The sequence below is a fragment of the Dendrobates tinctorius genome, unplaced genomic scaffold (assembly GCF_039654945.1).
Source record: "Dendrobates tinctorius isolate UK_male_01 unplaced genomic scaffold, ASM3965494v1 ptg000183l, whole genome shotgun sequence".
Taxonomy (NCBI): domain Eukaryota; kingdom Metazoa; phylum Chordata; class Amphibia; order Anura; family Dendrobatidae; genus Dendrobates; species Dendrobates tinctorius.
Window position 1 is genome coordinate 10,021,741 of NW_027361850.1, and position 14,966 is coordinate 10,036,706.

The window sequence follows — 14,966 nt, forward strand, 5'->3', positions numbered from 1 at the left end:
CATTACTTATTACCCCCCACTCTCTTTTTTCGCTTCAACTGCTCTCCTTCTTCTTCCTCTGCTCTGTCTTTTCTTTCCTATACTGTTTGTTAAAAGTTTAAAAAGACCCTCCGAATTGACCTCTACTACCGGCTCCCCGGATGTTAAGGACGCGTGGACGATTGTCTTGGTCGGGAGTTAAGTTGTATTGCTTGTATTCGTCTACTTGTCTGGTTTCAATTATTACGTTAACCTGGATTTCGTTGTGAGTCTTTAAATAAAGAATTATTAAAAAAGAGTCCTGGGTGGTGCTCCCTCCTTACCTGAGAGTGGGGTACCACACCTCTGGATGAGGTGCAGTACCTCTGTGGTGACTGACCCCTCAGGGGCGCCACATATATAATTTGCTTCTCAGTGCCAGATAACCAGTTCCACCACCTTGGGACCCCATGCAACCGATGAAAGTTAATATTGATTTCATGTTGAAATAAATTTAAAAAACATGAGCAAATACCCTGCAGTAAATAAATAGTAATATTAATGTAAATAATATAGTGTACTTACGGTGGGTGCGGAAAGTATTCAGACCCCTTTAAATTTTTCACTCTTTGTTTCATTGCAGCCATTTTGTGAATTCAAAAAAGTTCATTTTTTTCTCATTAATATACATTCTGCACCTCATCTTGACTGAAAAAAAACAAATGTAGAAATTTTTGCAAATTTATTAAAAAAGAAAAACTGAAATATCACATGCTCATAAGTATTCAGACCCTTTGCTCAGACACTCTTATTTAAGTCACATGCTGTCCATGAGGACAAAATACACTCTAAATCATGAGACCATCATATTGAATGCATTTGTCCTCATGGTTACCCTGGTATCTATTGCTCACATGGAACATTGATACATGTAAGCATTCAAACACACTTTTTTATTAGTCCCTGAAATTTCTCCTTCAGTTTGCACTTTATAATAAATTCTGACCTTCTCCTCGGCCTTTTTTCACACTCATTGATTCAGTCCCTTTATTTATTTTTATTTTTTTTTTTTTAAGATAGAACCCATGTGCTATGTTTTTTGTATTTTTTTTTGCAATTTTTTTCAACTGTCGTTTATTTATGTGAAATAATAAACTTGGGTAATTTTTTATTGGAATAATATTGACTCAGTTTTCTCCTTGTTTTACACATTTATATAGGTTGACGTCAATGATAAATTAACCATTTTGTCTGCAGAAATAAGTTATTTACTTTCTTGTTAGAGATTTATTACAAATATATGAAAGACAAAAGGTACTAATGTGAGGTAACAGATGCTTCCCTCATATTCGTTTGCTGTGAAAACAAGTTCATCATGTTCCGGAGAAATTACAGAACACAAAAACAATTTCAGTATTACTTTGTGCACAAAACAGAAAGTGAAAAATGCCGATCTTCTTGGCTCTTTGACTATCAGTTGATGATGAATATAATTAGTGTAAGTAACAGAAGCCAATAATTGTTGATAATGACTCTGATTTGCAGGAATGTTCCCAGAGAGCGAATAATGGTCGCTTCTCCCTGCGTGATCTATTGATGGTGCCGATGCAAAGAGTTTTGAAATATCATCTATTGTTACAGGTAATTTTGTCTGACAAAGATGCTTAATTATGCACATTTATTCATACCTGACTCTTCAAATCTTTCTTTTATCTCTGTCAAGGAGCTAGTAAAGCACACCACAGAACCAACAGAAAAAGAGAATCTGAAGCTGGCTCTAGATGCCATGAGGGTGAGTGTGTGATCGTGAGACTGAAATTGACAGCAGCGAGAACTCTTATGTAACGATATAGGCACGTATCATGTGATTAAATGCTGGCTGTCCATGTATTACATGTTAGGCCTCATTCATATGTCCGATTGCTCCACGTACAAGAAAAACAGACTGATTATTCTGATTAGAGTTTGATCAGAGTGCAGGACGAGTGTCATCTGATTTTCTCGTACGTACAGATATTAAAAAAAGACAAAAACATTTTTTCCACCTCCTCCAGTCTGTGAAAATCCATGATGTCACCTGACTGCAGTCCAATTTTTTTCACAGACCTATTGACTTGCATTGCTTATTTTTATCTGACCCTCACATCAAAATCAGTCCTGACTCCACGATTTTCCACAGACCTCAAAAAATCACAGACCTCTGAATGGCCCCATAGACTGTCACAGACACTTGTGCTTATTAACAGGCATGTGTGGGTGGCCGCAACTTCCCCCACCAACCACAGTGTATTAGCTGCATCCACATGTTGTGGTTGCAGTGTGCTTTTTTTTTACTGCAATCATAGCAAAATGCATTTTTTACCATGACTTTCCTAAATGACGGCAAACACCTTGTGGTTCTTTAGTAATTGAAGCAAAAAAAAAAAAGGTTTGAATACAGCTTTAGGCCACACTCAGATGAACATATTTTAATATATGTTTTTTGTTCGTGTAAAAATCAGATCACACACGGACTAATATTTTTGAATATGGCTGTTCAGATCAGAGTTTCTCCTTCGCCTCATTGGGGGACACAGGTACTGTGGGTGTATGATACTGCCGCCAAGAGGCTGACACTAAGTGGATGAAAAAAAGGTTAGCTCCTCCTCGGCAGTATACACTCTCGCCTCGATTGCAGGCGGAATCAGTTCTTGCTTAGTGTCCTAGGAGGCACACACGTCTGGTCTCTTTTCCAGACTTGTTTTGTTTTTTCTACTTTCCATGAAGATGAGACAGGGGCAACAAACCCTATTGAAAGGGTCCGATTTCCCCAAACCAACACTGAGCGAGCACGTGCGAGTGTTGCCTCCACGTATCCTTTCCTGTGACGTGGGACATGTCTGGTCATTTTTGTCCCAGACTTTTTTGTTTTTTTCTACTTTCCATGAAGATGAGACAGGGGCAACGCACCCTATTGAAAGAGTCCGATTTCCCCAAACCAACAACGGGCGAGCACGTGCGAGTGTCGCCTCCACGTATCCTTTCCCGCGACGCGGGGACATGATGCCGGACTCGCCCTGACCACCCTAAGGTATTGAAACCCTAGGCTGTACAGAGGCCTACGAATAGTCCGTGCGGCCCCCACTGCACCACCAAGGCTAGACTGCGGTGCTGCAAGGCGGCGGATGGTCCCTCTCCTCATCCCTTGGAGGGAAAGATGGAGCTAGGGTGCCTGCACCGTCCTTGATTTGGATGCAGCTCCCCTTCCCCCCAAACCTGAGGATCAGCTGGAGCTCCAGGGGGTGAGGCGCTGAAGGAGGTGGGCTGGGAGGGCTCCTGAAACCCCCAGGGTCGGCATTCCTCTGGGCGGCAGTAGCGGTCGGGCGCCAGCATGCGCTCCCACGGCGGTAACGCTCAGCAGCGCATATCCTTACTAGGCCTCGGTTTCCTGGTACTCCCGTCCCTGTGTCTGGGCGGGCGCCGTAAATTTAGTCCCCGGCTTCTGCCGGTACTAGGCCGCGGGCGGAAGTTCCGCCCCTGTGACGCGCGTACTTCGGGCGGACCCGCCCCCGGAGCCTCGGGCGGGTGTCGAAAAATTTAGTCCCCGGCTTCAGCCGGCGTTAGGCCTCGAGCGGAAGCTCGGCCCATAGGACGTCACTTGGGGCACCTTCTCTCCCTGCAGAGCCGCCCAAACGCCGAGGCGCACCTCTTGGAAAAGCGTGCAGCGGTTCGGCAGACTGGACGCCTAAAGGAGATCCAGGACTGGGCACAGGATTGGATTAAGTGCTACCCCTGAAGGAGTGGGCTACCCTCTATCACCTAGCAGGGTCACCATGCCCAGAGCAGCGAAAACGTACATGTTTTCTGTATGCTGCATGTACCTCCTGTCGGTCCGCCTTCCCACAGGAAAAATCTGTCAAATCTGCGAGTCCAAAGTGCCCAGGAGCCCTCCCCTGCGACCGCCCAGATTGGGCTCTGCCTCTGTCGCAGTCTACGGCACTATGAGAGCAATCGAGTCCCTTCAAGCCCCAGTTAGGGGCAGGGATAGTGTCTCGCCTGTCTTAGAGGGGTCTTCCACCTCACAGGAGCCTCTGGCCTGCAGGGGCCGCTCTCTCACTAGGCAGACGCGGTGGAATCGAACCCACACAGCGTCTCCCGGTCCGTCCGGTGCCAAGGCATCCGTGAGCTCTGACTCTCGTTCGCCCTCGCCAGTAGTCGATGAGGAGAATTGGGATTACGACTCGGACGAGCCCCTTGACTATTAAGTCATTATACTCTGAGTTGCCAGGAAACAATGAACAGCCTTATCGAGGCCGTCAACCAGACCCTGGGGATTGACAAATAAATCCACCCTGGCCTCAGGGCACAGGGTGTCATTTAAGTGGGGCAAGCAGCCTCGTAGAGTAATGTCCGCTCACCCATATTGACGACATAGAGAAAATCTTGACGTTTGAGGTGGGTGGAATCCCTAGCTGTAGATCCACCCATGTTGCGCTTGGCCGCTAAAGCCCTGTTGTCCATACCTAACGGTTCCGCTATTAAGGATCCCACTGACTGTCTCATAGTGGGCCTGGCTCGCTCAGTATTTGAGGCGTCGGGTTCAGCACTTTCTCCCTTGTTCGGGGCAACTTGGGAGTTAAGGCCATGGGCTCTGGGTCTGAATCATTATACAGAGCCTTACAGGGTATGGACCTGCCTGCGAAAATAGCAGATATTGTTAAATTAGGAGGACTTGGCAAGCAGATTTAACCGCCAAGAAGTCCCTATCTTTTTGCCCTTGTCAGAGGGGTGCCATCAGCCATTATAGGCTGAACTTGGCTATGTTCGCCTGTTTGGTGAAAGGTTGGACCAGCTTATTTTTGACCCCACAGGGGGCAGAAACAGATTTCTCCCTCAGATAGAGGGTTAAGCAGCTTTTTTCGTCACCTGATTCAGACACGGTTTTGGTCCTTTCGCAACCCCAGGGGAGCTTCAGCAACCTACTCCAGTTGCAGGTTGTCCCAACTAGGACTCATCAAGTCTCATATGGAGCCAACCCATTGGGGACAATGTGATACCAACATCCCCAGATCAAGGGGATCTAGATCCCGAGGATCTTCGGCCTAATAGCAGGAGGCAAGTGCCGGGCGACACCAGCAGAGTAGGCGGTCGCCTACTCTGGCCTCACCATGTTTAGCTCTCCTTCGTGCACAACAAATGGGTAATAGAGGTGGTATCCTCGGGGTACAAGTTAGACTGTGTCAAACAGCCCCCATCGAGTTGCTCCGGAAACATGGTGCTGTCATCCCTGGGCCGAAAAGCAAAAGAGGTCAGGGTTTCTATTCCGACCTGTTCACGGTCCCCAAAGGAACAGGGCTATCAAGCCCATTCTGGTCCTTAAACTTCAGGACAGATTTGTCAGGATCAGGACGGTCCCTCATGGAGTTTTTTCACTTGGTCATAGCGGCTATAGAACATGGAGGAGGTTTTCTAGCGACATCCAAGACGCGTACCTGTACGTCCTCATTGTCTTTCCACATCAGAAAGTTCTATGCTTCGCTATCAGCGGCCTATATTTTCAGTTCGCTGCTCTCCCCTTCGGGCTAGCTACTGTCCCCGGAGTGTCTACAGGGGTCAGGGCGGTCGTCATGGCCATTCTGCACTCCCGGGGCATAGTCGTCTTACCTTGTTTAGACGACCTTTTTCATCAAGGGCCCCTCATGTCGAGCATGCGAGGAGAGCATCAACATCACGCTAGATACGCTTGTGGCTTAAGGTGGTTGGTCAACCTGGAGAGATCATCGCCGGTCCCAGTTCGAAGGAGTTCCTTTTTAAGGATGATCTTCAGCACCTCCCGAGGGTTGGTGATCCTTCCTCAAGACAAGGCCCTAGCTCTTCGGCAAGGAGTCCAGATACTTCGCCAGCCAGTCCCTCATACCTTTCGTCTTTGCATGAGGGTCGTAAAGAAGAGGGTGGCAGCAATGGGAGCAATCCCAGTTGTCCAATTCCATCCTCACCCCCTGTAGCACACCCTCTTGTCATCATGGGACAAGAACCCGTTCTCACTCGACCATCAGTGCCGGTTGCCCAGGTAGGTCAGACAGGCACTTGAATGGAGGACAGTCAGTTCCTCCTGTCTTCAGGGGAAACCCTTCTCCCCGGACCAGGGATTGGTGATCACAACCGACGCTGGTTTCCTCAGCTATGGAGCAGTCTTTCTCACCATCGCGAGGGACGGTGGTCGCCGCAGGTGGCATGCATCTCAATCAACTTGTTAGAAATTCAAGCAGCCCAGCTGGGTCCATAACTTTTTTCAGCATCCTCTAGCAGGCCGCCCCATCCGGATTCAGGTGGACAATGCCACGGCAGTGGCTAACATAAATCAACAGGGAAGCATCTGCAGCAGAGCAGCCAGGTACGAAGTGAGGCACATTCCTCATTGGGCCAAGAGGAATCACTCGGTGATCGGCTGTCCACAGAGAGCTGGGCGGCAGGCTTCCTCAGGCGGCAGGGTCTTGTGTCCAGGGAATGGTCACTACTCCCCGAGGTCTTTTTCGGTAAGTATCCAGATGTTGGGGGTTGCCGGACGTGGAACGGACGGTTTCTGGGGTAGGCGCCAGGGTGGTCACGTTGGTTGCCTCGGTCCCAGGACCCGCAGGCAAGCGCCGGGAATGCATTCGTTCTGCCATGGAACCAGTATTCACCTCCCATACCTATTTTCCCCGCTGCTGCTATTCCCAAGGATCATCAAGAGGATCAAGGCAGAAGGAGGTTCCAGTGACGCCTCTGGCCCCAGATTGGCTTTGACGGGCGTAGTATGCAAACCTGGTGCAGCTACTCGCTGACATTCCCTGGCGACTGCCTGGTTTCCGGCCTAGGCTGGGTTCGGACGCGATGTGGTAACTACAATGGTTAGTGCCCAGAAGCCCGCCTCAGTACATATTTTCCACCACACCTGGAGGATTGTCTCTTCATGGTGTTAGGACCACGGTCGTTCTCCATTGGGATTCTTTATTCCCAACATTTTGGCATTTTTTCTTTTTTCCCAGTCCGGCATGGACTCGGGGTTAGCTCCAAGTTCCCTTAGGAGACTAGTGTCTGCCTTATCTGTGCTGTTTCAGCACAGAATCGCTACCAATCTGCAGGTATGGACCTTCAACCAGGGGTCTCACACTTGGTAGCCCTCTATAGGACACCTTGGGACAACCGGGACTTTAACCTGGTCCTAGGCGTTTACAGGAAACTACATCCAAGCCACTACAATTGGCATCTTTGACATACCTCCCCTGGAAGGTGGTGTTCCTCGTGGTGATAACATCAATAAGGTGGGTCCCAGGGCTGGCAGCTCGATCTTGCCGAGCTCCGTTCCTGATATCTCGCAAGGAGAAGGTGGTTCGGAGGCCAGCTCCCCCTTTTTCTGCAGAAGGTTGTTTCGTCATTTCATCTTAATGAGGATATTGCCTTGCCCTCCTTTTTTTCTCAGCACCAGTATACCGGGTGGAAAAGGCTCTGCATGCTTTAGACCTGGGGAGAACTCCCAGGAGGTACGTGTCACGGACGGCATCCTTTCGTCAGACAGACACGCGGTTCGTGCTCCCTGAAGGTCGCAGGAAGGGACTTGCTGCCTCAGGAGCGACCATAGCCGGGTGGATTCGCCTGATAATTCAGGAATCCTACCGCACCGGAGGCGCAGCTATGCCAGCAGAGATCAGAGAGCACTCAACTCAAACAGTGGGCGCCTCACGGGTTTTTGCAGCACCAGGCATCGGCGGAGCAGGTAGGCAAGGCGGCAGCCTGGTTCAGCTGGCACACATTCTCCAAACATTACAAATGTCAATACGCTGGCTTCAGCACATGCAGCCTGGGTAAAAGGATTCTCCAAGCAGTGGCGCACCCTTACACAGTAGGTGTGTAGCTTCGACCGGTGAATTAACTCCCATCCAGGGACTGCTTTTGGACGTCCCACAGTACCTGTGTCCCCCAATGAGGTGAAGGAGAAACAGGGATTTTCGTGATAAACTCACCGTAAAATCCTTTTCTCCGAGACGCTCATTGGGGGACACTGCACCCACCCTGTTAGCCAATTGGCTCCTTTTTTGCTTATTCATAGGTATTTATGATACCAGGTGGGTTTTCTAGACATGTTGTTACCTACATTGAGGCTGATTTTGTCTTGTAGATCTCCTACTGCTTTTGCACCGAACTGATTCCGCCTGCAATTGAGGCGAGGGTGTATACTGCGGAGGAGCTAACCTTTTTTTCATCCATTTAGTGTCAGCCTCCTGGCGGCAGTAGCATACACCCACAGTACCTGTGTCCCCCAATGAGCGTCTCGGAGAAAAGGATTTTACGGTGAGTTTATGACAAAAATCCGTTTTTACACATAGACCAAGTGTCCATGTGAAAAGTGTTGGTATATGCAACAGTTGTGGACTTCTTTGTTTATGTAAAGAAAAGGTCTCTCTTGTACTTTCAGTTTTGATTTACTTCTTCCTGGTGCAGCACTGAATGACTGTGCTTTTTTTTCCTTTACCTCATTTTCTGAGAGGTAAAAGCTTGTTATCCCATGCAATCTGCTCTGTGAAGTTTCTACTGCAACTGTGGGTATCCAGAAGCTGTGCAACAAAAAGAAGGTGCACCATGCGCTACATGTGAAAAAAAAATTGCAGCATGCAAGAGTCTGTTGTTTTTTTGGATAAGATTTGTTTTTTTTGGATAAGTCTATGGGCGTGCAAAAAAGTATCACCATAGTAAACTGTATTTCCTCATGTACAAATTCAACTGATGATGAGTAAAAATGGATGTCACACTGATGTCATATGGCTGTAAAAACAGACAGAGATGACATACAGATCAAAAATGTCCTTTTTTTCTGAATGAAAAATGGACAATTTTTCATATCCTTATCTGAACCCAGCCTTAGGACTCCTTTACACATGCATAAAAAACATGTACGTGAAAAAACGGTACCGTTGTAATCAGTGTCTTCCATCAGTTTGTCTGTTATTCCTATCAGTGTGTCGTCAGTGTTATTCCAGTATGGATATAGAAAGAAATAAATTACAAAGCTTCTCCTATACTTTGCAATATTAAACATGTACAGCGCACGAGTGCTGTATGTGTTTTTCATTTGACCCATAGACTTGTATTTGCCTTGTCATACATGCTGCCGGAAAAAAATTAACATTTCTCCATGTGTTCTGCATGACACGTGGATCATGTAAAAACACATAAATGTGCATTGCACCTTAGGTTATAATGGGTACGTGTGGTATCCGTGAAAAAAAAAACTGATGAAACTTGTACTAGAAATAGGGACATGGTAATGAGATCTAAGGGCTTGCTTTCCTCTGCATAAAAAAAATTGCTCCAATTTTGATTCTGAAAAGTAGGATGGATGACTGTCTTTCGTGTATAATGGGATTTTTGTCAACTAGCATCCATATGACATCCGTATGACATGTGTATGCAATGTGTTTAAAATATTTTTTTAATCATATTTTACATACAGTGATCTTTATGTAATTTAAAGCTAGTTTTCTAAGAGATAGATACAGTGGGTACAGAAAGTATTCATTTCAGATCCCTTCAAATTTTTCACTCTTTGTTTCATTGCAGCCATTTGGTAAATTCAAAAAAGTTCTTTGTTTTTCTCATTAATGTACACTCTGCATCACATCGTGGCTGACAAAAAACCGAAATGTAGAAATTTTTGCAAATTTGTTAAAAAAGAAAAACTGAAACATCAAATGGTCATAAGTATTCAGAGGCTTTGCTCAGTATTGAGTAGAAGCACCCTTTTGAGCTAGTACAGCCATGAGTCTTCTTGGGAATGATGCAACAACTTTTTCACACATGGATTTGGGGATCCTCTGCCATTCTTCCTTGCAGATCCTCTCCAGTTCTGTCAGGTTGAATAGTGAACGTTGGTGGACAGCCATTTTCAGGTCTCTCCAGAGATGCTCAATTGGATTTGGGACAGGGTTCTGGCTGGGCCAGTGAAGAATGGTCACAGAGTTGTTCTGAAGCTACTGCTTTGTTATTTTTGCTGTGTGCTTAGGGTCATTGTCTTGTTTGAAGGCGAACCTTCGGCCAAGTCTGAGGTCCAGAGCACTCTGAAAGAGGTTTTCATCCAGATATCTCTGTACATAGCCGCATTCATGTTTCCTTCATGTGCAACCAGTCGTCCTGTCTCTGCAGCTGAAAAACACCCCCATAGCATGATGCTGCCACCACCATGTTTCACTGTTGGGATTGTATTGGGTAGGTGATGAGCAGTGCCTGGTTTTCTCCACACATACCGCTTAGAATTATCACCAAAAAGTTCTATCTTCATCTCATCAGACCAGAGAATCTTATTTCTCATAGTTTGTGAGTCCTTCATGTGTTTTTTTAGCAAACTCTATGCAGGCTTTCATATGTCTTGCACTTAGGAGAGGCTTCTGTCGGGCCACTCTGCCATAAAGGCCTGACTGGTGGAGGGCTGCAGTGATAGTTGACTTTGTGGAACTTTCTCCCATTTCCCTACTGCATCTGAGGAGCTCAGCCACAGTGATCTTGGGGTTCTTCTTTACCTCTTTCACCAAGGCTCTTCTCTTCTCCCACGATTGCTCAGTTTGGCTGGATGGTCAGGTCTAGGAAGAGTTCTGGTGGTCCCCAACTTCTTCCAATTAAGGATTATGGAGACCATTGTGCTCTTAGGAACCTTGAGTACTGCAGAAATTCTTTTGTAACCTTGGCCAGATCTGTGCCTTGCCACAATTCTGTCTCTGAGCTCCTTGGCCAGTTCCTTTGACCTCATGATTCTCATATGGTCTGACAAGCACTGTGAGCTGTGAGGTCTTATAAAGACAAGTGTGTGTCTTTACAAAATAAGTCGTATCAGTTTAATTAAACACAGCTGGACTCCAATGAAGGAGTCCAATCTCAAGGAGGATCACAAGGAAATGGACAGCATGTGACTTAAATATGAGTGTCTGAGCAAAGGGTCTGAATACTTATGTCCACGTGATATTTCTGTTTTTCTTTTTTAACAAATTTGCAAAAATTTCTACATTTCTGCTTTTTTCAGTCAAGATGGGGTGCAGATTGTACATTAATGATAAAAAAGTGATCTTTTTTGAGTTTACCTAATGGCTGCAATGAAACAAACAGTGAAAAATGTAAAGGGGTCTGAATACTTTCCGTACCCACTGTAGATAGATAGATAGATAGAGATAGCTGTCAGATAATTAATAAGCTATGTTGAACTTATCCCGCAGCTTTTTATGAATAAATAAAAATAAATAGTGTGGGGTCCTCATAATTTCTAATAACCAGCTAAGGGAAAGTAGACAGGTGTGAGCTGGTCTCAATTGTCTGGGAAGGGTCCAATAACCATGAAGCTTCCCATCCTATTAATATCAGCTACCAGCTGTTTGCTTTGCCTTAGCTGGTTATTAAAAAGTGGGGACCCTAAAAAAATGAAGAGGTGTGGTCCCCCCTATTTTTAACGCCTTTTTGACATTAGGCGTAATAGTAAGCCGATGCCGGACTCCCTCCCTTTGATGTGGGCTCTGGCGGTAAGACCACATCTTTCACAGCACATGCCAGCTGTTTTGAACAGCTGACATGTGCCCAGAACAGCCGCTGGTGGAATCACAATCCACCCGTGGCTATTAACCCATTAAATGCCGCTGTCAAACTCTGACAGCGGCATTTAACATGCGATTCCGGCAATCGTGCCGGAAATCTGCCCATCGATGACCCCCGTCACGTGATCGTGGGTCACCGGAGGGTTGGCATGACTACCGGAGGTCTCCTGGAGACCTCTATGGTTGTCATTGCCGGCTTGCTGTGAGTGCCGCCCAGTGGTCGGCACTCATAGCAAGTGAGTAATTCTGCTTACATACAGGTGATCTGATCATCGCCTGTATGTAGCAGAGCTGATTGGGCTATGGTAGCTTCTAGTCTCCCATGGAGACTATTGAAGTATGCCAAAAGTAAATAAAAAATGTTTTTAAAAATATTAAAAAAATAAAAAATATAAAAGTTCAATTTACCCCCCTTTCGCCCCATTCAAAATAAAACAATTAAAAAATCAAGCACACACATATTTGGTATCGCCGTGTTCAGAATCGCCCGATCTATCAATATAAAAAAATTTAACTCAATCGCTGAAAGGTGTAACAAGAAAAAAATTAAAAACGCCAGTATTAATTTTTTTGGTCGTTGTAACAATGCATTAAGATGCAATAACAGGCGATTAAAAGATCGCATCTACACCAAAATGGTATCATTAAAAATGTCAGCTCGGCACACAAAAATTAATCCCGACCCTCACCCAACCCCAGATCCCGAAAAATGGAGATGCTACGGGTATCGAAATATAGCGCAATTTTTTTTTTTTTTTTTAAACAAACTTTGGGATTTTTTTTTACCACTTAAATAAAAAAGAACCTAGACATATTTGATGTCTATGAACTCCTAATGACCTGGATAATCATAAAGTTAGGCTCATTTTAGCATTTAGTGAACATGGTGAAAAAAAAACCCAAAACAGCTGAGGAATTACACTGTTTTTGGAATTTCACTGCACTTTGAATTTCTTTCCCATTTTCGAGTAAATGACATGGTAAAACCAATGGTGTCGTTCAAAAGTACAACTCGTCCTGCAAAAAACAAGCCCTCACATGGCCATTTTGACCAAAAAATGGGAAAAGTTATGGCCAAAAATGAAAATGCAAAACCAAAAATACATCTGGTCATTAAGGGGTTAATAACCAGAAAAAGCTAAGCAGACAGCTGTTGGCTGATATTAATATGATGGTAAGATCCATGGCTGTTCCGGACACGTCAGCTGTTCAAAATAGCTGTCATATGCTTGAAAAGATGTGGGCTCACCGCCGGAGCCCACATCAAAGGGGGAGGCATGTCATGTGCAGAACTATTACGGCGCATGTCACGAAGAGGTTAAAAATAAGGGGGACCCCATGCTATTTTTTTTTTATTTATTAGCTAAATACATGTACAGTAAACTACAAACACAAAGCGCTGATTATATATCTCACAGATATATTTCTATCTGTTCTATCTATATATCAATTCTATCTATTCTATTCGGCTTGGGCTGTGAATCTACTGTTCTTGGCTGATAAAATGTCGGGCTTCCTTTCCGTGCACTTGCATGGTCGATGTGCAGTGCAATTTTTTTATCTTGCACCCAGCGACTTGCATTGGCGAGTCTTGCCCAATACACTCGGCCACTCGCAGAATGGTGCGATTTTTTTTCTCATCCAGATGAGAAAAAATTTCACAGGACAGCACAGAATCATCGAATAACATTAGTCAGAGTCCAATCCGATTTTTTATCAGATTGCGACTTTTACGGAGATGAGAATAAGCCCTAAGGCTAAGTTCCCATAGTGAGCATTTAGTGCATTTATCAGCTGTGTATTTTTGGGTGCAAAAAATGGAGAGTCTTAGAGTTCCAGCAAAGTGTATGGGATTTCTATAAATCGTATGCCCACAGTGCTTTTTTATTAATGTAGTGTAAGCTGACTTGTAGTACGATTTTGAAATCTCCAACATGTCAATTTCTTTTGTGGTAAATATGCATTTTACTTGTGCATTCCCTCCATAGGCTTGAATGAGATGAGGAGAATCTGCTGATATAAAACACATATGCGCTTTTATTGCATTTCTGTAGCACAGACGCATTAAAAAGACATGTAATCCGCTCATGTCTTAATGTATAAAGTGTTGCCAAAGCTACGTAACAGGACATTTACAAAACAAAGTACTGTGAACAGTTAAGCAAGTTGAAGATGAAATGATCTCTAAAAGGCCTAAAGTGAAAGATGACCTATTCCTTTGTATTTTAGGCAAAAATATATATATTGTAATTTTTTATATTTTAAAAAGGAAAATTGGCTGATGCAAAAGTTTCAGCACCTTTGGAGATTTGTGTGCTAAGATATATTTGACCAAGGTTTCAGACCTTAATTAGCCTGTTAGGGTAATGGCTTGTTCATGATCATCGTTCGGAAAGGCTAGGTGATACAAATTTTCTAGCTTTATAAAAATCCATCCGCCTCTAACCTTGCGCCAAAAAAAAAAAAAGCAGCCATGGCTCTACTAAGCAGCTACCTAGCACTCTAAAAATGAAAATGGTGGAGGCCCACAAAGCAGGAGAATAGTATAAGAAGAAAGAAAAGCGTTTTAAAGCTGCCTTTTCATCAGTTCAAAATATAAGTAAGAAATTGCAGTTAATAGGAACAGAGGAAGTCAAGATAAGGTCTGGAAGACCTAGCAAAATTTCAGTGAGAGCTGCTCATAGGTTTGCTAGACAGACAAATCAGAACTCCCACTTTACTGTAAAAGACCTTCAGTAAGATTTAGCAGACTCTGCAGTTGTGGTACATTTTTCTACTGTTTAGAGACACCTGCACATGTGGTCTTCATGGTAAATCATCAGAAGAAAACCTCTCCTACATCCTCAACATAAAATTCAGCGCCAGAAGTATTCAAAAAAGCATTTAAACAAGCCTGATGCATTTTGGAAACAAGTCCTGTGGACCGATGTGGTTAAAATATAACTTTTTGGCCACAATGATCAAAGGTATGTGTGGAGAAAAAAGGGCACAGCATTTCAGGAAAAGAGCATCTCGCCAACCATTAAGCATGGCGATGTATCAACGATGCTTTGGGGTTGTGTTGCAGCCAATGGCACGAGGAACATTTCACAGGTAGAACAAAGAATGGATTCAATGAAATTGAAACAAATTCTTGATGAAAACATAACACTATCTGTAAAAAGCTGAAGGTGAAAAGTGGATGGCTTCAACAAATGGATAATGATCCTAAACAAATGTCAAAATCCACAATAGACTACCTCAAAAGGTGCAAGCTGAAGGTTTTAAAATGGGCCTCACAGTCCCCTGTTCTGAACATCATTGAAAATCTGTGGCTAGACCTCAAAATATCAGTGCATGCAAGACGACCCAGGAATCTCACAGAACTTGAAGAGTTTAGTAAGGAAGAATGGATGAAAATTGCTCAAACAAAAATTA

General features: G+C 44.5%; 1 protein-coding gene across 3 annotated transcripts in view; it reads left to right on the top strand.

The window, feature by feature from the left end:
- Positions 1-14,966, top strand: part of VAV1 (vav guanine nucleotide exchange factor 1) — a 171,443-nt gene that overhangs the window by 103,578 nt on the left and 52,899 nt on the right. For all 3 annotated transcript variants that reach the window (XM_073552033.1, XM_073552034.1, XM_073552035.1), the window contains exons 10-11: positions 1,504-1,599; positions 1,682-1,750. In XM_073552033.1, coding sequence (XP_073408134.1) covers positions 1,504-1,599; positions 1,682-1,750 — 165 coding nt within the window. The remainder of the gene's footprint in view (positions 1-1,503; positions 1,600-1,681; positions 1,751-14,966) is intronic.